The sequence below is a fragment of the Gymnoscopelus braueri genome, assembly GCF_963280865.1.
Source record: "Gymnoscopelus braueri genome assembly, chromosome: 4".
NCBI classification, from domain to species: Eukaryota; Metazoa; Chordata; class Actinopteri; order Myctophiformes; family Myctophidae; genus Gymnoscopelus; species Gymnoscopelus braueri.
In genome coordinates, this window is record NC_137605.1 from 3425242 (window position 1) to 3447769 (window position 22528).

The 22528-nt window shown below is 49.0% G+C and overlaps 1 protein-coding gene across 1 annotated transcript in view; it reads left to right on the top strand.

Annotated features, from left to right (window-relative positions):
* kcnn4 (potassium intermediate/small conductance calcium-activated channel, subfamily N, member 4) overlaps window positions 1-22528 on the top strand; it is a 57498-nt gene that overhangs the window by 16389 nt on the left and 18581 nt on the right. The window contains exons 4-5 of the mRNA XM_080425302.1: window positions 1657-1792; window positions 22104-22214. Of these exons, the coding sequence (XP_080281428.1) occupies window positions 1657-1792; window positions 22104-22214 (247 nt within the window). The remainder of the gene's footprint in view (window positions 1-1656; window positions 1793-22103; window positions 22215-22528) is intronic.

The window sequence follows — 22528 nt, forward strand, 5'->3', positions numbered from 1 at the left end:
CTGTGTGACTCTTCTTCTGTGAATGACATTCTCTATCTCCCAAAGCCCCATAGTCAACAGCGCCCCCATGAGGCACATATTTACCATTACTGTTGAAAGATCTGTTCTCGGGTACGGAAGAATATTGGCCAATGTGAATGCATGCCAGCTGGGAGAGGCCAATGGTACTCGGGAACGGTTCGAATCAATCGGACCCAGTCTGAATCCGCCCTAAGACAAGCTATTTTATGCTTGGTTGCGCTCGGGTGTTACGCTCTGAAAATAGCAGATCTACAAGCTCACATCTTCACTCACTAGATCGGCTATTTTCAGCATGCAACCAAGTGTAAAATCAACTGTAGATTTAGTCGACTAAAACAAGACAAAAAAAATTCAGATGACTAAAATATGACTGAAACTAAATGGAATTTTATTGAAAAGACTATGACTAAAACTAAATAAAAATGTGCTGTCAGAATCAACACTGGTTCTCTGTGGTCCATAAACAAGTCCCCGAGGACTTTTTTGTGTCATCCTTTTAGCCCAAATGTACGACTGTACTCGTGCTGTTTGCATTTCTGTCTAATAAAGTATTCAATCGATCAATCAATGAACACGTTCAAACATCTCTAGACAAACAACAGTACAATAAACAACAATACAAAAAGGTACATGTAAAAAATATGCTCTTCAATTCTGTCAGGACAACTCAAGAACGGATGAGATATTTTTACTGAATATGAAATGAGCAATATATATTTATTATGGTTTGGCGAAGCATTGGATCTGCTTTTAGGCGCTCTGATAAAGCTCATCTCCCAACCATAGGGACTCCCAATCTCCCGTACATAAACATCCAAAACCACAGGTGGTGGCTGGGGTGGTGGAGGGTGAGCAGCAATTTTAGCAAGACGCAATGATAGCAGTGACAGCAGCAACAGTACAGTGTGTGAGCAGCAAAAGCAAGCGGGATGAGAAGGGCAAACTTCCAGCTTAAAGGAGCTACACCATGAATTTTTATTTTATTTTTTATATTTAATATCATATGGTGTATGTCCCTCAAACCTTTTTCAAAAGGTTTGAGCCTAAATCATCACTCAGATATACTCATCCCAAGTCAATTGTGTCTGTTAATAAAAAAAAATATTAAAAAAAAATATTTTAAAAAAATTGAAAAATTCTGCATAAAAAGAAGCATCTAAGAAAAATACAAAATAAAAAAAAAACACTTTGAACATTTTTGAACAATTCCACCAAGTGTTTGAGGTGCCTGTTTCACCCACTTCCGGGGGGCGGAGCCAAAATCAGAGCCCGAAGTATTTGTTCGTAGACCCCCACTTAGGGGGGGTAGAAAAAGTTTCGGAGCGATTCGGGCACTTTTCATTTAACATTGGGTTTGCCATCAATAATGTTTGTGACCTCATAAACATTTCTGGAAATCCATGAAATGAGAAGGAATGACTGAATTAAAAAAAAAACATTTTTTGGGGTACAAGAGACACTGGGGACCCCAAAAAATACAAAAAAAACAAGAAAAAAGTGATTTTCATGGTGTAGACCCTTTAAATAGAGCGGTCTGAGAATGAAATGCATTGCATAACTGTCATACACCGTCCCTATCAAACAAACCTTAACAACAACAACAACAACAACGATGCTCTCTATCGCCCCCTGCAGGCAGACGGCAGAGACCACCAGGAACATGGACACGGCGCTGTGGCTGATTGCCATCACCTTCCTAACGGTGGGCTACGGGGACGTGTCCCCCCAGACCAGCTGTGGCAAGACGGTCTGCCTCTTCACCGGAGTCATGGTGGGTTGCACTGCTTTTCGTTTGGTTTCATATCCTTTTTATTCTATTACTGTGGGTTACGGTGACGTGTCCCCAGTGGCGTGCACAGACATTTTGAGGGGCAGGTGCTCAAGTAAATTATACTTTTTTTTGTTTACTTGGTCTGCTCTTTTTTCCCTCTACACCTATACCTCTTTGCCAAAAATAGCCGATCTACAAGCCCACAACGCCTCGCAGCGCGAGGCGTTGTGAGCTTGTAGATCTGCTATTTTTGGCTAAAGTTCTCCTCAGAAAAGGGATGTTAGGTTTCGAGTGGTTATGGTAAAAAGAAAAATCATGTCACATAAAGATTTGGCGGACCCCCTGTAGTAACTCTGAGGACCCCCTAGAGGTCCCGGACCCCCTGTTGAAGACCCCTGCTGTAAACTTTTTTCAAAAGGGCACTTCTGGTCAAGAGGGCAAAGGGCAGGTGCTCTAGCACCACGTAGAGTCTATCTGTGCACGTCCCTGCGTGTCCCCCAGACAGGCTGTGGACAAATGCAATGAGTTGTACTGGTACTTTAGCTCCCATACAGATACAGCATCACATCATGAACGCAGCATGCCATTTCCGTGAAATGTTGCACACACATTCACACTGGCGAGGGAGAAATGCCACTTGAAATTTTTCAAATCAGCCTCATGGTGGCGCTATAAAAGGCTGATTTGTGTTTTTACCTAGAACTGCAGCATGTAAAACGCTGCACGCACACCCCCCTAGAGGCCAAGGAAAAACCTCTGCCCTGCATTTTTCACATCTGCCTTTTAGAGCGCCACCAGGAGGCTGACTTTTGTAAAACAATTTTTTTTGCTTTTACTCCTTCAGATTCTGTCCAACAATCACGCAATTCGCCACACAGTGTCTATAGTCGCATGCGGTCAAGACGCATGTGTCTGATATTTCATATTCCATCCTAATTGGCTAATATTGGCCTCCAAAGTTTCCAGGATAGGTCAGTTTTGAACAAAATGCCTCAAATTATGAACGCAGCGTGCAATTTTCGTGAACCTTTGCACACAGATTCCCAGCAGGCAGAGGAAGAAATGCCACCCTTTTCACATTGGCCTGTTATAGCGCCACCAGCAGGTGTAATTTAGCAAAACACGTTCAATGCAGTATCCGATTGCTGTGAAAGGCCTAAGAAGAAATGGAACCCTTTTCACATTGGCCTATTATAGCTATTGGCCTATTATAGCTATTGGCCTATTATAGCTATTGGCCTATTATACACACTTTTTCTAGTTTATTATGTATTTGGCCGTTTTATTTTTTCCCCCATCTGAAACTATTTTGCGCCAGGGCCAATATGTTGTACCACCCCGCTTTGAGAACCATTGTTCTAACTAATACAAATAATTTAGATTAAAAAAGTAATCGAAAGCAGGTAGTATAGTTAAAGGTTTTTCACGTCCCTGGGTCTATAACGTGGTTTATAACGTGGTCCCTGGATCTATAACGTGGTTGAAATGGAGTTTGAAGTTGAACGGGCCGTTTTCACTTGTTCTGAACAGAAGAGAAAACACCTGCTTCTTCCCTTCTCCAACACGACCTTGACCAGAGAAGGAACATTTTGTTTTTTAATGAGCTGTAATGAGCTGTTACGTGTCTTATTATATTTTATGTTATTTTCCATCTTTCTTTAAACAAACTATGAATCATCTCTGTGGGGTGGAAACCTCATATGTTCCAAAAAATGTTACTTTTCTAGGATTCAAATTCAAAAGCAGCAATTCAATCCTCAAGCTCAAAACGTGTCACAATCGCGCCGCGTTTTGAGCTTGTAGATCTGCTTCTTGTGATGCTTGTGTGCGTGACGCTGTAGTATCAAGTAGGACGTTAATTCATGAAGAAATACAAAGATATGGAGATAAGAGGTTTCTGCCCGACAGCATCCTTTCAATGACACATTAAATATACGGCGTTCTTTTCCTGCACAGTTTTTAATGAACCGACTCATCCTTGACCGTCTGTCTAAAACGACACATGAAATATATAACCTTCTTCCCTCTCATTTCTCTCATAAGTCATAAAACATTTGATGGTCTACTTTCGGTGAGGGATCATGTTTTCTCTCCCTTTCCAACAAGCTGCACGGCCTTCACATGATGAGGATGAATGGGGTTTAATGTGTACCGTTGGCTCGCTGTTCAGACATGTGATCAGTGTTACAGAACACATGGGTTCTCAGGTTCTCACCATGGGCTCATGGGCTCATGGGCTCCGGGGATGAGATCAGTGGAGCTGATCAAATAATTGGTATCCCGACGTGAACATGTATATTTTCTGTTTTTTTTTAAGAGATGGAGGGATGGGGAGACCTCTGTTAAGTTGTGTCAAGGAGTCCCTGAGCAAGACACTTAGAGGAGAATTTCGCCCGCCAGTTTTCCTACCTTTCTTATTATGTTATCATATCATAGGACGAGTTGGTGCAGTACAGACATTTCATAACTCCATAACGGATCTGCCGCAGTTAAAAACCCGCGCCTATGGTCCTTGCTCTAAATCGCATATTTTAATAGCTTTTTTCCCCTTTTTTTTCTGATCTGATGTTAATAGCGTTACAGCACTATGCAACGTGTCAGTCTTGAATGCGTTCAACCGTAAGTCGAGCTTTTGCGACACTTCCGGCACCCGACCGAAATTGTCCTTTAACCCCTAACTGCCACCCGCCTAACCCCCCCCAATCCACATACATATTAATTTGGCATAATCTTTGAGAACCACTGACTTGCAGCACCTTCTACAAACTGAGGGTTTTCTAGCACAGCTGGCGTTCCAACACACAGAGCAGAGGGTGAAGCTATAGGTAACACTCATGGAGGAAAGGGAGTCGTGGTGAAAAGCAGAAAGCAGCCTGGACGGAGAGGTTGTGTATAGGTAACACTCATGGAGGAAAGGGAGTCGTGGTGAAAAGCAGAAAGCAGCCTGCATGGAGAGGTTGTGTATAGGTAACACTCATGGAGGAAAGGGAGTCGTGGTGAAAAGCAGAAAGCAGCCTGCATGGAGAGGTTGTGTATAGGTAACACTCATGGAGGAAAGGGGGTCGTGGTGAAAAGCAGAAAGCAGCCTGCATGGAGAGGTTGTGTATAGGTAACACTCATGGAGGAAAGGGGGTCGTGGTGAAAAGCAGAAAGCAGCCTGGACGGAGAGGTTGTGTATAGGTAACACTCATGGAGGAAAGGGAGTCGTGGTGAAAAGCAGAAAGCAGCCTGGATGGAGAGGTTGTGTATAGGTAACACTCATGGAGGAAAGGGGGTCGTGGTGAAAAGCAGAAAGCAGCCTGGATGGAGAGGTTGTGTATAGGTAACACTCATGGAGGAAAGGGAGTCGTGGTGAAAAGCAGAAAGCAGCCTGCATGGAGAGGTTGTGTATAGGTAACACTCATGGAGGAAAGGGAGTCGTGGTGAAAAGCAGAAAGCAGCCTGCATGGAGAGGTTGTGTATAGGTAACACTCATGGAGGAAAGGGAGTCGTGGTGAAAAGCAGAAAGCAGCCTGCATGGAGAGGTTGTGTATAGGTAACACTCATGGAGGAAAGGGAGTCGTGGTGAAAAGCAGAAAGCAGCCTGCATGGAGAGGTTGTGTATAGGTAACACTCATGGAGGAAAGGGAGTCGTGGTGAAAAGCAGAAAGCAGCCTGCATGGAGAGGAGGCCGGGACCTGGCTGCTCGCCCAACATCCTCCACTCCATGCTACGTTCATACTGGCAGCTACAGAGAGATATTAGGCTACCATGCTTTTTTCAATGGAAGCCAGAGACATGAAGATATAAAGATACATGAAGACGCTTGTATCTGCTACAAAGCTACAACAGCTACGAAGCTACAAAAAAGTTGAGATACAAAGATACAAATATGCTGTGAATCTGTCAGTGTGAATGCAGCATCAGAGCTCGGAACAGTCTCTGTTCCGAGCTCTGTTCTCCCTCTCTCTCTCTCTCTCTCTCTCTCTCTCTCTCTCTCTCTCTCTCTCTCTCTCCCTCCTTGTTTTTATAAGCTTTTCCCGTTTTCAGGGGAAAACTTTCCACCAGATCCATTTTTAGGTGCTTTATAGCGGTTGGCATCGCTGCGTGGTGAGGGCGCGCTGCATGGTGAGGGCGTGCTGCATGGTGAGGGCGTGCTGCGTGGTGAGGGCGTGCTGCATGGTGAGGGCGTGGTGCGTGGTGAGGGCGTGGTGCGTGGTGAGGGCGTGGTGCGTGGTGAGGGCGTGGTGCGTGGTGAGGGCGTGGTGCATGGTGAGGGCGTGGTGCATGGTGAGGGCGTGCTGCGTGGTGAGGGCGTGGTGCGTGGTGAGGGCGTGGTGCATGGTGAGGGCGTGCTGCGTGGTGAGGGCGTGGTGCATGGTGAGGGCGTGGTGAGGGCGTGCTGCGTGGTGAGGGCGTGCTGCGTGGTGAGGGCGTGCTGCGTGGTGAGGGCGTGCTGCGTGGTGAGGGCGTGGTGCATGGTGAGGGCGTGGTGAGGGCGTGCTGCGTGGTGAGGGCGTGCTGCGTGGTGAGGGCGTGCTGCGTGGTGAGGTCGTGGTGCGTGGTGAGGGCGTGCTGCTTGGTGAGGGCGTGGTGAGGGCGTGGTGCGTGGTGAGGGCGTGGTGCGTGGTGAGGGCGTGGTGCGTGGTGAGGGCGTGGTGCGTGGTGAGGGCGTGGTGCGTGGTGAGGGCGTGGTGCGTGGTGAGGTCGTGGTGCGTGGTGAGGGCGTGCTGTGTGGTGAGGGCTTGGTGCGTGGTGAGGGCGTGCTGTGTGGTGAGGGCTTGGTGCGTGGTGAGGGCGTGGTGCGTGGTGAGGGCGTGGTGCGTGGTGAGGGCGTGGTGCGTGGTGAGGTCGTGGTGCGTGGTGAGGGCGTGCTGCGTGGTGAGGTCGTGCTGCGTGGTGAGGGCGTGCTGCGTGGTGAGGGCGTGCTGTGTGGTGAGGGCTTGGTGCGTGGTGAGGGCGTGGTGCGTGGTGAGGGCGTGGTGCGTGGTGAGGGCGTGGTGCGTGGTGAGGTCGTGGTGCGTGGTGAGGGCGTGCTGCGTGGTGAGGTCGTGCTGCGTGGTGAGGGCGTGCTGCGTGGTGAGGGCGTGCTGTGTGGTGAGGGCTTGGTGCGTGGTGAGGGCGTGGTGCGTGGTGAGGGCGTGGTGCGTGGTGAGGGCGTGGTGCGTGGTGAGGTCGTGGTGCGTGGTGAGGGCGTGCTGCGTGGTGAGGTCGTGCTGCGTGGTGAGGGCGTGCTGCGTGGTGAGGGCGTGCTGTGTGGTGAGGGCTTGGTGCGTGGTGAGGGCGTGGTGCGTGGTGAGGGCGTGGTGCGTGGTGAGGGCGTGGTGCGTGGTGAGGTCGTGGTGCGTGGTGAGGGCGTGCTGCGTGGTGAGGTCGTGCTGCGTGGTGAGGGCGTGCTGTGTGGTGAGGGCTTGGTGCGTGGTGAGGGCGTGCTGTGTGGTGAGGGCGTGGTGCGTGGTGAGGGCTTGGTGCATGGTGAGGGCGTGGTGCGTGGTGAGGGCGTGGTGCGTGGTGAGGGCGTGGTGCGTGGTGAGGTCGTGGTGCGTGGTGAGGGCGTGCTGCGTGGTGAGGTCGTGCTGCGTGGTGAGGGCGTGCTGTGTGGTGAGGGCTTGGTGCGTGGTGAGGGCGTGCTGTGTGGTGAGGGCGTGGTGCGTGGTGAGGGCGTGCTGTGTGGTGAGGGCTTGGTGCATGGTGAGGGCGTGGTGCGTGGTGAGGGCGTGGTGCGTGGTGAGGGCGTGGTGCGTGGTGAGGGCGTGCTGCGTGGTGAGGGCGTGCTGTGTGGTGAGGTCGTGGTGTGTGGTGAGGTCGTGGTGTGTGGTGAGGTCGTGGTGCGTGGTGAGGGCGTGGTGAGGGCGTGCTGCGTGGTGAGGGCGTGGTGCGTGGTGAGGGCGTGGTGAGGGCGTGGTGCGTGGTGAGGGCGTGCTGCATGGTGAGGGTGTGCTGCATGGTGAGGGCGTGGTGCGTGGTGAGGGCGTGCTGCGTGGTGAGGGCGTGCTGCGTGGTGAGGGCGTGGTGCCAACCTGGAAAAAGAAGACTTTTCCTACTTCCTACTGGGTGGTGATGCTCTCACACCTGGATACTGACCCACTGATATTATATCACTGTGCTTCAAAGACCCCATAACTTACAGACCTGTAAGGGTCCATTTAGAACCTCTTCAAGGAACCCTGAGGGTCCCTGGACCACACTTTGAGAACCACTGTTATATATTGGTCATTTTTTCACTTTATTTTTTCAAATCGGTATCAATAACAATGCAGATGATTTATAACCACTTTCAAACTTGACTCGACTTTATTAGGATCTATTTTAGCCAAAAAATATTCTTCCAAGAGTCCTGAGTAAAAAAATATGACAATACAAACATTAACACATTAGAATACAGTACATACACACACAAACACACACACACACACACACCCACACCCACACGCACACGCACACACACTACATACATACTATCCCAATTAGGCCCAATGACCATTCAACCTGTTTTGATCATTTTCAATCTAAATGACGATTTTCACAATATTAAAAAAAAAAGTTTTTCTCTTTTAAATGGCCGTTCACAACGCATTGGTCCATGACTTCCCCAAATCTGGGGTCGGCAGCGGACCCGTTAAAACTGCCGGGCCAGGGCCTCTACACCTGCAGCACTGGTGGAACAAAGTACATACAAACTGAAGTCCTGTTCCAGCTAGGGGGGGGGGGGGGGGTCTGGTGTAAGGGTGGCGGGCTAGCCTAACGGAGGGTGGAGGGTGGGGTTCATATCCTATGTGAGGGTGTGGACGGATCTGAGGACAGATATCTCAGCTCCCAGATTTCCCATATTCCATGTGGAGCCTGTGGGCTGTTAGAGGGCTAGAGAGGGAGCGCAGAGTTTGTTTTGGAACACAACCCCAACCGAGGAAAGAGAAAATGATCCGGACAGATTGATGCAGATAATGAAAGTGTAAGATTTGTTTCATGCACATGCCCTATGTCTCTCTCTCTCTCTCCATGTCTCTCTCTCTCTCTCTCCATGTCTCTCTCTCTCTCTCTCTCCATGTCTCTCTCTCTCTCTCTCTCTCCATGTCTCTCTCTCTCTCTCTCTCCATGTCTCTCTCTCTCTCTCTCTCTCTCTCTCTCTCTCTCTCTCACTCTCTCTCTCTCTCTCTCTCTCTCTCACTCTCTCTCTCTCTCTAACAATGCAAGCCAAATAAAAAGGATGACAGGTAAACAACACTGTTTCTCTAAACTTATCAAATCTGTTATCTGTTGTTATTAAGGAAATGATCGAGTGCCGTTTCGCCAGTGTGTGTCCTGTGCTCTTTGACCCCCGTCCCCCGTCCCCCGTCCCCTGTGAGCAGTGGTGGGAAAAGTACTCAAATGTTTTACTTAAGTAAAAGTATCAATACTGCAATTTAGAAGTACTCTGTTACATGTGAAAGTCCGGAATTCAAAATTCAAAAAGCGAAATGTAAAATTCAAAAAGCTCACAACTGTTGTGAGTTTGTAGATCGGCTATTTTCAAACAGCCGTATAAAATGGGGCTAAAGTGGTTAATGTATGTTTTATAATGTAATCATTTATATCTCAAGTTTTCAAATAATTGTAGTGGAGTAAAAGTACAATATTTGCCTCTCAGATGTAGTAGGAGGAGTAGAAGTAAAAGTATAGACAATTGGAAATACTCCAGTACAGTAAAAAAGTACCTCAGCATTGCACTGAAGTACAGTACTTGAGTAAATGTACTTAGTTACTTTACACCACTGCCCATGTGTGTGTTTGTGCATGCATGTGCGTGTGTGTGTGTGCGTGCTTGCATGTGCGTGTGCTTGCATGTGTGTGTGTGTGTGTGTGTGTGCGTGCGTGCGTGCGTGTGTGTGTATGATTCATTCTGTGGGATATTATCATATTATCGTGCAGCCTTCCAGCAATAGCAGCTCAGCTATTCTCAGAGTGAAGCCACACTATTATAGCAGCAGCAGCAGCAGCAAGCGGTGGCTGCAGAGAGGAGGGAGGCCTATGTTTAAATGAGGCCTCAGGTCTAAACATAACTGATGCTTTTTGGGGATGAAACCATATGAGGAATAAAAGATCAACCGCTCTCTGCCTGCCTTTGAGTACGGGATTTCCCTGGAGGACGATGGAAGACACAGAGAGAGGAAGGAAACAGCCTCTGCACAGAGACACAGTGTATAGACATGGACCCGGAGTGTAGAAAAGACTGGAGTGAACTGAGGACTCTCTACTGCATGTGTAGAGAAGAGCGTTTAGTGAGGTTTATTGCAAAGTCCACGTGTAGATGACAATTGTCAGTGGTGGAAAGTAACTAAGTACATGTACTCAAGTACTGTACTTAAGCTCAATGTTTCGGTATTTTTTAATCTACTGGAGTATTTCCAGTTTTCAGTACTTTAACTTCTGCTCCACTACATCTCAGAGGCAAATATTGTACTTTTCACTCCACTACAATTATATGAAAACTAGTTTGTAGTTACTTTGTAGATTTAGATTATCATGACGAAACATACATTAACAACTTGAACTCCTATATATACATTTCGGCCATTTTGAAAATAGCTACAAGCTCACAATGCGACGCATTGTGAGCTTGTAGATCGGCTATTTTCAAAATATTTTAATACATTTTATGCATTGTGAAATGGGACATTTTGCATAATGTGTACTTTTACTTTTGTACTTTAAGTATATTTTGATACCAATACTTTTGTACTTTTACTCTAGTAAATTTGGAATTCCGGACTTTCACTTGTATAACAGAGTATTTCTACATTGCAGTATTGACACTTTTACTTAAGTAAAGACATAATTATAGTACTTTTTCCACCACTGACAATTGTCTGTATTTAAGCTCAACTCATTAAGGCCTCTCTCTCTGTGCATGCAACCTTGTAAGGAGAAAACACATGTTTAGTGTTATATTTAAATATCTAAGACCATGACTGCATTTACATAGACTCTAATATTCCACTTGTATTCAGAAAGACAGCTCAATCAGAATAGAAATGCCGGCACTCATGTAAGCATGTCAGTTGGAAGACAACATTCCCATCCGGACTGATCAGAAGGTAACACTTATTCTGATCCTTTCTCTCTGGTTGGTTGAAAAGAACAAAACGAAACACATCAGCACCAGTTTGGCCATGTCTAAAGTAATATTCAGAATACATGCTTTGAGGCATTTGAACGAGGCATTTACTTGTATTTATCCACGTAAACAGTTAAGTTGGGAATCTCTGATCAGAATGATTTAATTCTGAATGAAGAAATGTTGTCCCATGTCCATGTAAACGCAGTTACAGTACAGTATGCTGACCACATACATAACAATAGGACAACTTAATGAGAATGGTATGCAAAGATTTGTAGTGTATTTGTGTCCCTATGTAAGAGATGTCAGTTGGAATATTATGCCCAGGTCGGTAATACTCCAAATGAACACAAAGAAGAAATGGTTGAATCCTGTCTATTAATCTGATTGAACAATTTAAACATTATTTACAAAGAGTCTGACCAGACAGAGAAGTCAGCCTTTCTTATTCTTGTCGTTGTGGTCATTGTTTTAAAATCAACAGCCAAGTGCTGATGCGTCTTTGTATGAATAATTGGTGTAAATGCTTTTCCGTTTCAGTCTATAGCAGGGGTAGGCAACCTTTATTCTCAAAAGAGCAATTTTTTGGCCCCAAAAAATTACAAAAAATCTGTCTGGAGCCGCAAAATATGTTTTCTTTATTTATGTATTTATTTGTGCTTTTTCTGGTCTTTCATTATTACTTTTTTATTGTTTCTCAAAATTAATTTCTCAAAGCAGATCAAGTATACAGTAAGGCAGCAGCGTTGGCGGTGAAAGCAAACAAACATTTACCAGGCATTAATACATTATTTATTTTCCTTCATTCTTCTTATTTTTATCTAGTGTAATAGGCGACACTTTTTTCTTTACAATAGGAGAATGTAAGAATAACCATATGCCTACTACAATAACACATTATGATAAAAAAAAATCACACCCTGTGTGAAGTGGGCGGTGTCTTGCTAGCTAATCACAATACTGAATGGAGTCAACCAATCATGTACAAAAAAGAAATACATTTATTGAAACACTCTTTATGATGGAAGAAACCATAACTTCAAAAAAACAAATGTATGTTTTTTTTTAAGTTATGGTTTCTTATATAGGGCTATGCACATGTGTCATGTGACACTGGCCAATCACAGTCCTGAATAGACTGGGTACATTTTTGGCCAATCACAGCGCAGGATTTGTTGTACAAATATCCAAACCTCACTTATAGGGGCGGTTTCACCGACCAAAAATAAAAAACCCTCTTATTCCTTGTAGTTCTTTATCCAAGCAACTGGGAGCCACTAGGAGAGGGCCTAAGAGTCACTAGGAGAGGGCCTAAGAGCCACTAGTAGAAGACCTAAGAGCCACTAGGAGAGGGCCTAAGAGCCACTTGTAGAGGACCTAAGAGCCACTAGGAGAGGGCCTAAGAGCCACTAGTAGAAGACCTAAGAGCCACTAGGAGAGGACCTAAGAGCCACTAGGAGAGGGCCTAAGAGCCACTAGGAGAGGGCCTAAGAGCCATTAGGAGAGGGCCTAAGAGCCACTTGTAGAGGACCTAAGAGCCATTAGGAGAGGGCCTAAGAGCCATTAGGAGAGGGCCTAAGAGCCACTAGTAGAAGACCTAAGAGCCACTAGTAGAGGACCTAAGAGCCACTAGGAGAGGACCTAAGAGCCACTAGGAGAGGGCCTAAGAGCCATTAGGAGAGGGCCTAAGAGCCACTTGTAGAGGACCTAAGAGCCACTAGGAGAGGACCTAAGAGCCACTAGGAGAGGACCTAAGAGCCACTAGGAGAGGGCCTAAGAGCCACTAGTAGAAGACCTAAGAGCCACTAGGAGAGGGCCTAAGAGCCACTAGTAGAGGGCCTAAGAGTCACTAGGAGAGGACCTAAGAGCCACTAGGAGAGGGCCTAAGAGCCACTAGGAGAGGGCCTAAGAGCCACTAGGAGAGGGCCTAAGAGCCACTAGTAGAGGGCCTAAGAGTCACTAGGAGAGGACCTAAGAGCCACTAGGAGAGGGCCTAAGAGCCAATAGGAGAGGACCTAAGAGCCACTAGGAGAGGGCCTAAGAGCCACTAGTAGAGGGCCTAAGAGTCACTAGGAGAGGACCTAAGAGCCACTAGGAGAGGGCCTAAGAGCCACTAGGAGAGGGCCTAAGAGCCACTAGGAGAGGACCTAAGAGCCACTAGGAGAGGACCTAAGAGACACTAGTAGAGGGCCTAAGAGTCACTAGGAGAGGACCTAAGAGCCACTAGTAGAGGACCTAAGAGCCACTAGGAGAGGGCCTAAGAGCCACTAGGAGAGGGCCTAAGAGACACTAGTAGAGGGCCTAAGAGTCACTAGGAGAGGACCTAAGAGCCACTAGTAGAGGACCTAAGAGCCACTAGTAGAGGGCCTAAGAGCCACTAGTAGAAGACCTAAGAGCCACTAGGAGAGGGCCTAAGAGCCACTAGGAGAGGGCCTAAGAGCCACTAGGAGAGGGCCTAAGAGCCACTAGTAGAGGACCTAAGAGCCACTAGGAGAGGACCTAAGAGTCACTAGTAGAAGACCTAAGAGCCACTAGTAGAGGACCTAAGAGTCACTAGGAGAGGACCTAAGAGCCACTAGTAGAGGACCTAAGAGCCACTAGGAGAGGGCCTAAGAGCCACTAGGAGAGGGCCTAAGAGCCACTAGGAGAGGGCCTAAGAGCCACTAGGAGAGGACCTAAGAGCCACTAGTAGAAGACCTAAGAGCCACTAGTAGAGGACCTAAGAGCCACTAGGAGAGGACCTAAGAGCCACTAGGAGAGGACCTAAGAGCCACTAGGAGAGGACCTAAGAGCCACTAGGAGAGGACCTAAGAGCCACTAGTAGAGGACCTAAGAGCCACTAGTAGAAGACCTAAGAGCCACTAGTAGAGGACCTAAGAGCCACTAGGAGAGGGCCTAAGAGCCACTAGGAGAGGACCTAAGAGCCACTAGTAGAAGACCTAAGAGCCACTAGTAGAGGACCTAAGAGCCACTAGGAGAGGACCTAAGAGCCACTAGGAGAGGACCTAAGAGCCACTAGTAGAAGACCTAAGAGCCACTAGGAGAGGACCTAAGAGCCACTAGTAGAGGACCTAAGAGCCACTAGGAGAGGACCTAAGAGCCACTAGGAGAGGACCTAAGAGCCACTAGTAGAAGACCTAAGAGCCACTAGGAGAGGGCCTAAGAGCCACTAGGAGAGGGCCTAAGAGTCACTAGGAGAGGACCTAAGAGCCACTAGGAGAGGACCTAAGAGCCACTAGTAGAGGACCTAAGAGCCACTAGGAGAGGGCCTAAGAGCCACTAGGAGAGGGCCTAAGAGCCACTAGGAGAGGACCTAAGAGCCACTAGTAGAGGACCTAAGAGCCATTAGGAGAGGGCCTAAGAGCCACTAGTAGAGGACCTAAGAGCCACTAGGAGAGGACCTAAGAGCCACTAGTAGAAGACCTAAGAGCCACTAGGAGAGGGCCTAAGAGCCACTAGGAGAGGGCCTAAGAGTCACTAGGAGAGGACCTAAGAGCCACTAGGAGAGGACCTAAGAGCCACTAGTAGAGGACCTAAGAGCCACTAGGAGAGGACCTAAGAGCCACTAGTAGAGGACCTAAGAGTCACTAGGAGAGGGCCTAAGAGTCACTAGGAGAGGACCTAAGAGCCACTAGGAGAGGACCTAAGAGCCACTAGTAGAGGACCTAAGAGCCACTAGGAGAGGACCTAAGAGCCACTAGTAGAGGACCTAAGAGCCACTAGGAGAGGACCTAAGAGCCACTAGTAGAGGACCTAAGAGCCACTAGTAGAGGACCTAAGAGCCACTAGGAGAGGACCTAAGAGCCACTAGTAGAGGACCTAAGAGCCACTAGGAGAGGACCTAAGAGCCACTAGGAGAGGACCTAAGAGCCACTAGTAGAGGACCTAAGAGCCACTAGGAGAGGACCTAAGAGCCACTAGTAGAGGACCTAAGAGCCACTAGGAGAGGACCTAAGAGCCACTAGTAGAGGGCCTAAGAGCCACTAGTAGAGGACCTAAGAGTCACTAGGAGAGGACCTAAGAGCCACTAGTAGAGGACCTAAGAGCCACTAGTAGAGGACCTAAGAGCCACTAGGAGAGGACCTAAGAGCCACTAGTAGAAGACCTAAGAGCCACTAGGAGAGGGCCTAAGAGCCATTAGGAGAGGGCCTAAGAGCCACTAGTAGAGGACCTAAGAGCCACTAGGAGAGGACCTAAGAGCCACTAGTAGAGGATCTAAGAGCCACTAGTAGAGGACCTAAGAGCCACTAGTAGAGGACCTAAGAGCCACTAGTAGAGGACCTAAGAGCCACTAGTAGAAGACCTAAGAGCCACTAGGAGAGGGCCTAAGAGCCACTAGTAGAAGACCTAAGAGCCACTAGTAGAGGACCTAAGAGCCACTAGTAGAGGACCTAAGAGCCACTAGTAGAGGACCTAAGAGCCACTAGTAGAGGACCTAAGAGCCACTAGGAGAGGACCTAAGAGCCACTAGGAGAGGGCCTAAGAGCCATTAGGAGAGGACCTAAGAGCCACTAGGAGAGGGCCTAAGAGCCACTAGTAGAAGACCTAAGAGCCACTAGTAGAGGACCTAAGAGCCACTAGTAGAAGACCTAAGAGCCACTAGGAGAGGGCCTAAGAGCCACTAGTAGAAGACCTAAGAGCCACTAGTAGAGGACCTAAGAGCCACTAGTAGAGGACCTAAGAGCCACTAGTAGAGGACCTAAGAGCCACTAGTAGAGGACCTAAGAGCCACTAGGAGAGGACCTAAGAGCCACTAGGAGAGGGCCTAAGAGCCATTAGGAGAGGGCCTAAGAGCCACTAGGAGAGGACCTAAGAGCCACTAGGAGAGGGCCTAAGAGCCACTAGGAGAGGGCCTAAGAGCCATTAGGAGAGGGCCTAAGAGCCACTTGTAGAGGACCTAAGAGCCATTAGGAGAGGGCCTAAGAGCCATTAGGAGAGGGCCTAAGAGCCACTAGTAGAAGACCTAAGAGCCACTAGTAGAGGACCTAAGAGCCACTAGGAGAGGACCTAAGAGCCACTAGGAGAGGGCCTAAGAGCCATTAGGAGAGGGCCTAAGAGCCACTTGTAGAGGACCTAAGAGCCACTAGGAGAGGACCTAAGAGCCACTAGGAGAGGACCTAAGAGCCACTAGGAGAGGGCCTAAGAGCCACTAGTAGAAGACCTAAGAGCCACTAGGAGAGGGCCTAAGAGCCACTAGTAGAGGGCCTAAGAGTCACTAGGAGAGGACCTAAGAGCCACTAGGAGAGGGCCTAAGAGCCACTAGGAGAGGGCCTAAGAGCCACTAGGAGAGGGCCTAAGAGCCACTAGTAGAGGGCCTAAGAGTCACTAGGAGAGGACCTAAGAGCCACTAGGAGAGGGCCTAAGAGCCACTAGGAGAGGACCTAAGAGCCACTAGGAGAGGGCCTAAGAGCCACTAGTAGAGGGCCTAAGAGTCACTAGGAGAGGACCTAAGAGCCACTAGGAGAGGGCCTAAGAGCCACTAGGAGAGGGCCTAAGAGCCACTAGGAGAGGACCTAAGAGCCACTAGGAGAGGACCTAAGAGACACTAGTAGAGGGCCTAAGAGTCACTAGGAGAGGACCTAAGAGCCACTAGTAGAGGACCTAAGAGCCACTAGGAGAGGGCCTAAGAGCCACTAGGAGAGGGCCTAAGAGACACTAGTAGAGGGCCTAAGAGTCACTAGGAGAGGACCTAAGAGCCACTAGTAGAGGACCTAAGAGCCACTAGTAGAGGGCCTAAGAGCCACTAGTAGAAGACCTAAGAGCCACTAGGAGAGGGCCTAAGAGCCACTAGGAGAGGGCCTAAGAGCCACTAGGAGAGGGCCTAAGAGCCACTAGTAGAGGACCTAAGAGCCACTAGGAGAGGACCTAAGAGTCACTAGTAGAAGACCTAAGAGCCACTAGTAGAGGACCTAAGAGTCACTAGGAGAGGACCTAAGAGCCACTAGTAGAGGACCTAAGAGCCACTAGGAGAGGGCCTAAGAGCCACTAGGAGAGGGCCTAAGAGCCACTAGGAGAGGGCCTAAGAGCCACTAGGAGAGGACCTAAGAGCCACTAGTAGAAGACCTAAGAGCCACTAGTAGAGGACCTAAGAGCCACTAGGAGAGGACCTAAGAGCCACTAGGAGAGGACCTAAGAGCCACTAGGAGAGGACCTAAGAGCCACTAGGAGAGGACCTAAGAGCCACTAGTAGAGGACCTAAGAGCCACTAGTAGAAGACCTAAGAGCCACTAGTAGAGGACCTAAGAGCCACTAGGAGAGGGCCTAAGAGCCACTAGGAGAGGACCTAAGAGCCACTAGTAGAAGACCTAAGAGCCACTAGTAGAGGACCTAAGAGCCACTAGGAGAGGACCTAAGAGCCACTAGGAGAGGACCTAAGAGCCACTAGTAGAAGACCTAAGAGCCACTAGGAGAGGACCTAAGAGCCACTAGTAGAGGACCTAAGAGCCACTAGGAGAGGACCTAAGAGCCACTAGGAGAGGACCTAAGAGCCACTAGTAGAAGACCTAAGAGCCACTAGGAGAGGGCCTAAGAGCCACTAGGAGAGGGCCTAAGAGTCACTAGGAGAGGACCTAAGAGCCACTAGGAGAGGACCTAAGAGCCACTAGTAGAGGACCTAAGAGCCACTAGGAGAGGGCCTAAGAGCCACTAGGAGAGGGCCTAAGAGCCACTAGGAGAGGACCTAAGAGCCACTAGTAGAGGACCTAAGAGCCATTAGGAGAGGGCCTAAGAGCCACTAGTAGAGGACCTAAGAGCCACTAGGAGAGGACCTAAGAGCCACTAGTAGAAGACCTAAGAGCCACTAGGAGAGGGCCTAAGAGCCACTAGGAGAGGGCCTAAGAGTCACTAGGAGAGGACCTAAGAGCCACTAGGAGAGGACCTAAGAGCCACTAGTAGAGGACCTAAGAGCCACTAGGAGAGGACCTAAGAGCCACTAGTAGAGGACCTAAGAGTCACTAGGAGAGGGCCTAAGAGTCACTAGGAGAGGACCTAAGAGCCACTAGGAGAGGACCTAAGAGCCACTAGTAGAGGACCTAAGAGCCACTAGGAGAGGACCTAAGAGCCACTAGTAGAGGACCTAAGAGCCACTAGGAGAGGACCTAAGAGCCACTAGTAGAGGACCTAAGAGCCACTAGTAGAGGACCTAAGAGCCACTAGGAGAGGACCTAAGAGCCACTAGTAGAGGACCTAAGAGCCACTAGGAGAGGACCTAAGAGCCACTAGGAGAGGACCTAAGAGCCACTAGTAGAGGACCTAAGAGCCACTAGGAGAGGACCTAAGAGCCACTAGTAGAGGACCTAAGAGCCACTAGGAGAGGACCTAAGAGCCACTAGTAGAGGGCCTAAGAGCCACTAGTAGAGGACCTAAGAGTCACTAGGAGAGGACCTAAGAGCCACTAGTAGAGGACCTAAGAGCCACTAGTAGAGGACCTAAGAGCCACTAGGAGAGGACCTAAGAGCCACTAGTAGAAGACCTAAGAGCCACTAGGAGAGGGCCTAAGAGCCATTAGGAGAGGGCCTAAGAGCCACTAGTAGAGGACCTAAGAGCCACTAGGAGAGGACCTAAGAGCCACTAGTAGAAGACCTAAGAGCCACTAGGAGAGGGCCTAAGAGCCACTAGGAGAGGGCCTAAGAGTCACTAGGAGAGGACCTAAGAGCCACTAGGAGAGGACCTAAGAGCCACTAGTAGAGGACCTAAGAGCCACTAGGAGAGGACCTAAGAGCCACTAGTAGAGGACCTAAGAGTCACTAGGAGAGGACCTAAGAGTCACTAGGAGAGGGCCTAAGAGTCACTAGGAGAGGACCTAAGAGCCACTAGGAGAGGACCTAAGAGCCACTAGTAGAGGACCTAAGAGCCACTAGGAGAGGACCTAAGAGCCACTAGTAGAGGACCTAAGAGCCACTAGGAGAGGACCTAAGAGCCACTAGTAGAGGACCTAAGAGCCACTAGTAGAGGACCTAAGAGCCACTAGGAGAGGACCTAAGAGCCACTAGTAGAGGACCTAAGAGCCACTAGGAGAGGACCTAAGAGCCACTAGGAGAGGACCTAAGAGCCACTAGTAGAGGACCTAAGAGCCACTAGGAGAGGACCTAAGAGCCACTAGTAGAGGACCTAAGAGCCACTAGGAGAGGACCTAAGAGCCACTAGTAGAGGGCCTAAGAGCCACTAGTAGAGGACCTAAGAGTCACTAGTAGAGGGCCTAAGAGCCACTAGGAGAGGGCCTAAGAGCCACTAGGAGAGGGCCTAAGAGCCACTAGGAGAGGGCCTAAGAGCCACTAGTAGAGGGCCTAAGAGCCACTAGGAGAGGACCTAAGAGCCACTAGGAGAGGGCCTAAGAGCCACTAGGAGAGGGCCTAAGAGCCACTAGGAGAGGGCCTAAGAGCCACTAGGAGAGGGCCTAAGAGCCACTAGGAGAGGGCCTAAGAGCCACTAGTAGAGGGCCTAAGAGCCACTAGGAGAGGGCCTAAGAGCCATTAGGAGAGGGCCTAAGAGCCACTAGGAGAGGACCTAAGAGCCACTAGTAGAAGACCTAAGAGCCACTAGTAGAGGACCTAAGAGCCACTAGTAGAGGACCTAAGAGCCACTAGTAGAGGACCTAAGAGCCACTAGTAGAGGACCTAAGAGCCACTAGGAGAGGACCTAAGAGCCACTAGTAGAGGACCTAAGAGCCACTAGTAGAAGACCTAAGAGCCACTAGTAGAGGACCTAAGAGCCACTAGTAGAGGACCTAAGAGCCACTAGTAGAGGACCTAAGAGCCACTAGTAGAGGACCTAAGAGCCACTAGGAGAGGACCTAAGAGCCACTAGTAGAGGACCTAAGAGCCACTAGTAGAGGGCCTAAGAGCCACTAGGAGAGGGCCTAAGAGCCACTAGGAGAGGGCCTAAGAGCCACTAGTAGAGGACCTAAGAGCCACTAGTAGAGGACCTAAGAGCCACTAGTAGAGGACCTAAGAGCCACTAGTAGAGGACCTAAGAGCCACTAGTAGAGGACCTAAGAGCCACTAGTAGAGGGCCTAAGAGCCACTAGGAGAGGGCTTAAGAGCCACTAGGAGAGGGCCTAAGAGCCACTAGTAGAAGACCTAAGAGCCACTAGTAGAGGACCTAAGAGCCACTAGTAGAGGACCTAAGAGCCACTAGTAGAGGACCTAAGAGCCACTAGTAGAGGACCTAAGAGCCACTAGGAGAGGACCTAAGAGCCACTAGTAGAGGACCTAAGAGCCACTAGTAGAGGACCTAAGAGCCACTAGTAGAGGACCTAAGAGCCACTAGTAGAGGACCTAAGAGCCACTAGTAGAAGACCTAAGAGCCACTAGGAGAGGGCCTAAGAGCCACTAGTAGAAGACCTAAGAGCCACTAGTAGAGGACCTAAGAGCCACTAGTAGAGGACCTAAGAGCCACTAGTAGAGGACCTAAGAGCCACTAGTAGAGGACCTAAGAGCCACTAGGAGAGGACCTAAGAGCCACTAGGAGAGGGCCTAAGAGCCATTAGGAGAGGACCTAAGAGCCACTAGGAGAGGGCCTAAGAGCCACTAGTAGAAGACCTAAGAGCCACTAGTAGAGGACCTAAGAGCCACTAGTAGAAGACCTAAGAGCCACTAGGAGAGGGCCTAAGAGCCACTAGTAGAAGACCTAAGAGCCACTAGTAGAGGACCTAAGAGCCACTAGTAGAGGACCTAAGAGCCACTAGTAGAGGACCTAAGAGCCACTAGTAGAGGACCTAAGAGCCACTAGGAGAGGACCTAAGAGCCACTAGGAGAGGGCCTAAGAGCCATTAGGAGAGGGCCTAAGAGCCACTAGGAGAGGACCTAAGAGCCACTAGGAGAGGGCCTAAGAGCCACTAGTAGAAGACCTAAGAGCCACTAGTAGAGGACCTAAGAGCCACTAGGAGAGGGCCTAAGAGCCATTAGGAGAGGACCTAAGAGCCACTAGGAGAGGACCTAAGAGCCACTAGTAGAAGACCTAAGAGCCACTAGTAGAGGACCTAAGAGCCACTAGTAGAGGACCTAAGAGCCACTAGGAGAGGACCTAAGAGCCACTAGGAGAGGACCTAAGAGCCACTAGGAGAGGACCTAAGAGCCACTAGGAGAGGACCTAAGAGCCACTAGGAGAGGGCCTAAGAGCCACTAGTAGAGGACCTAAGAGCCACTAGGAGAGGGCCTAAGAGCCACTAGTAGAGGACCTAAGAGCCACTAGGAGAGGGCCTAAGAGCCACTAGTAGAGGACCTAAGAGCCACTAGGAGAGGGTCTAAGAGCCACTAGGAGAGGGCCTAAGAGCCACTAGTAGAGGACCTAAGAGCCACTAGGAGAGGACCTAAGAGCCACTAGGAGAGGGCCTAAGAGCCACTAGTAGAGGACCTAAGAGCCACTAGGAGAGGGTCTAAGAGCCACTAGGAGAGGGCCTAAGAGCCACTAGTAGAGGACCTAAGAGCCACTAGGAGAGGGCAGGCCAGGCGCCAGGATGAAATGACTGAGGGGGCAGTTGAAAATTGTGGGGGGGCACACCAGTCGCGGGACCCGTGTGTGGGCGCGAAGCGCGCACGCAAAATTTTGCGGTTAATTGCGCGGATTGTGGCCGTTTTTGGGCGTTTTTTGTTACTTTATTTCGGGTTTAGGGTTAGGGTTAGGGTTAGGTTAGGCTTATGTTATTTAATTCTTATTTTTGCCTGATTTTACCGATTTCTTTATCAAAAAAAATATTATAAAAAACAAAAAATTCATTTTCTTTTTTTTTTTCCAAAATAAACTGAGGGGTCACAATTTGAAACTGAGGGGGCAATGCCTCAGGCCCCCCCGTGGCGCCGGGCCTGGGAGAGGGCCTAAGAGCCACTAGGAGAGGGCCTAAGAGCCACTAGGAGAGGGCCTAAGAGCCACTAGGAGAGGGCCTAAGAGCCACATGCAGTGTTGCCAGATTCTGTGAGAGAAACAAGCAAGCAGGTCTAGGAAAACCAGCCCAAAAGAAGCGACTATGGGCCACATGAGCACTTTAACACATACATCAGCTATTTGAAAATAGCAGATCTACAAGCTCACAATGCGAGCAGCAGGTTGCCTAACAGTATCAACCTTGACCATGTCGTTTCTGTGAAACTCTTCAGTACACAGATAGTAGATTGATACGGTGCTTAACCCTCTGTGTGTGTGTGTGTGTGTGTGTGTGTGTGTGTGTGTGTGTGTGTGTGTGTGTGTGTGTGTGTGTGTGTGCGTGTGTGCGTGGGCGCGTGCGTGCGCGTGTTTCAGGGTGTAGCGTGCACTGCCATGCTGGTTGCCGTGGTGACCAAGAAGCTGGCCTTGAACAAAGGGGAGAAGCACGTTCATTTCTTCATGCTGGACATCCAGATCTCCAAGAGGGTGAGGAGCACTGTGACACACTTTAGTTGTACCTCACATTACATCTAGCTCCATGGTCCATAGCGTTAAGGAGTTCTCCTTAACGCTATGTTGTACATCACATTACATCTAGCTCCATGGTCCATAGCGTTAAGGAGTTCTCCTTAACGCTATGTTGTACATCACATTACATCTAGCTCCATGGTCCATAGTGTTAAGGACCTTAACACTATGTTGTACATCACATCTTTGGAGGTGGTGCCGTTGAGGATACTGTTACAGTAAATGGTGCATTTATATAGCGCTGTTATCCAAAGCGCTTTACATAGATTGTC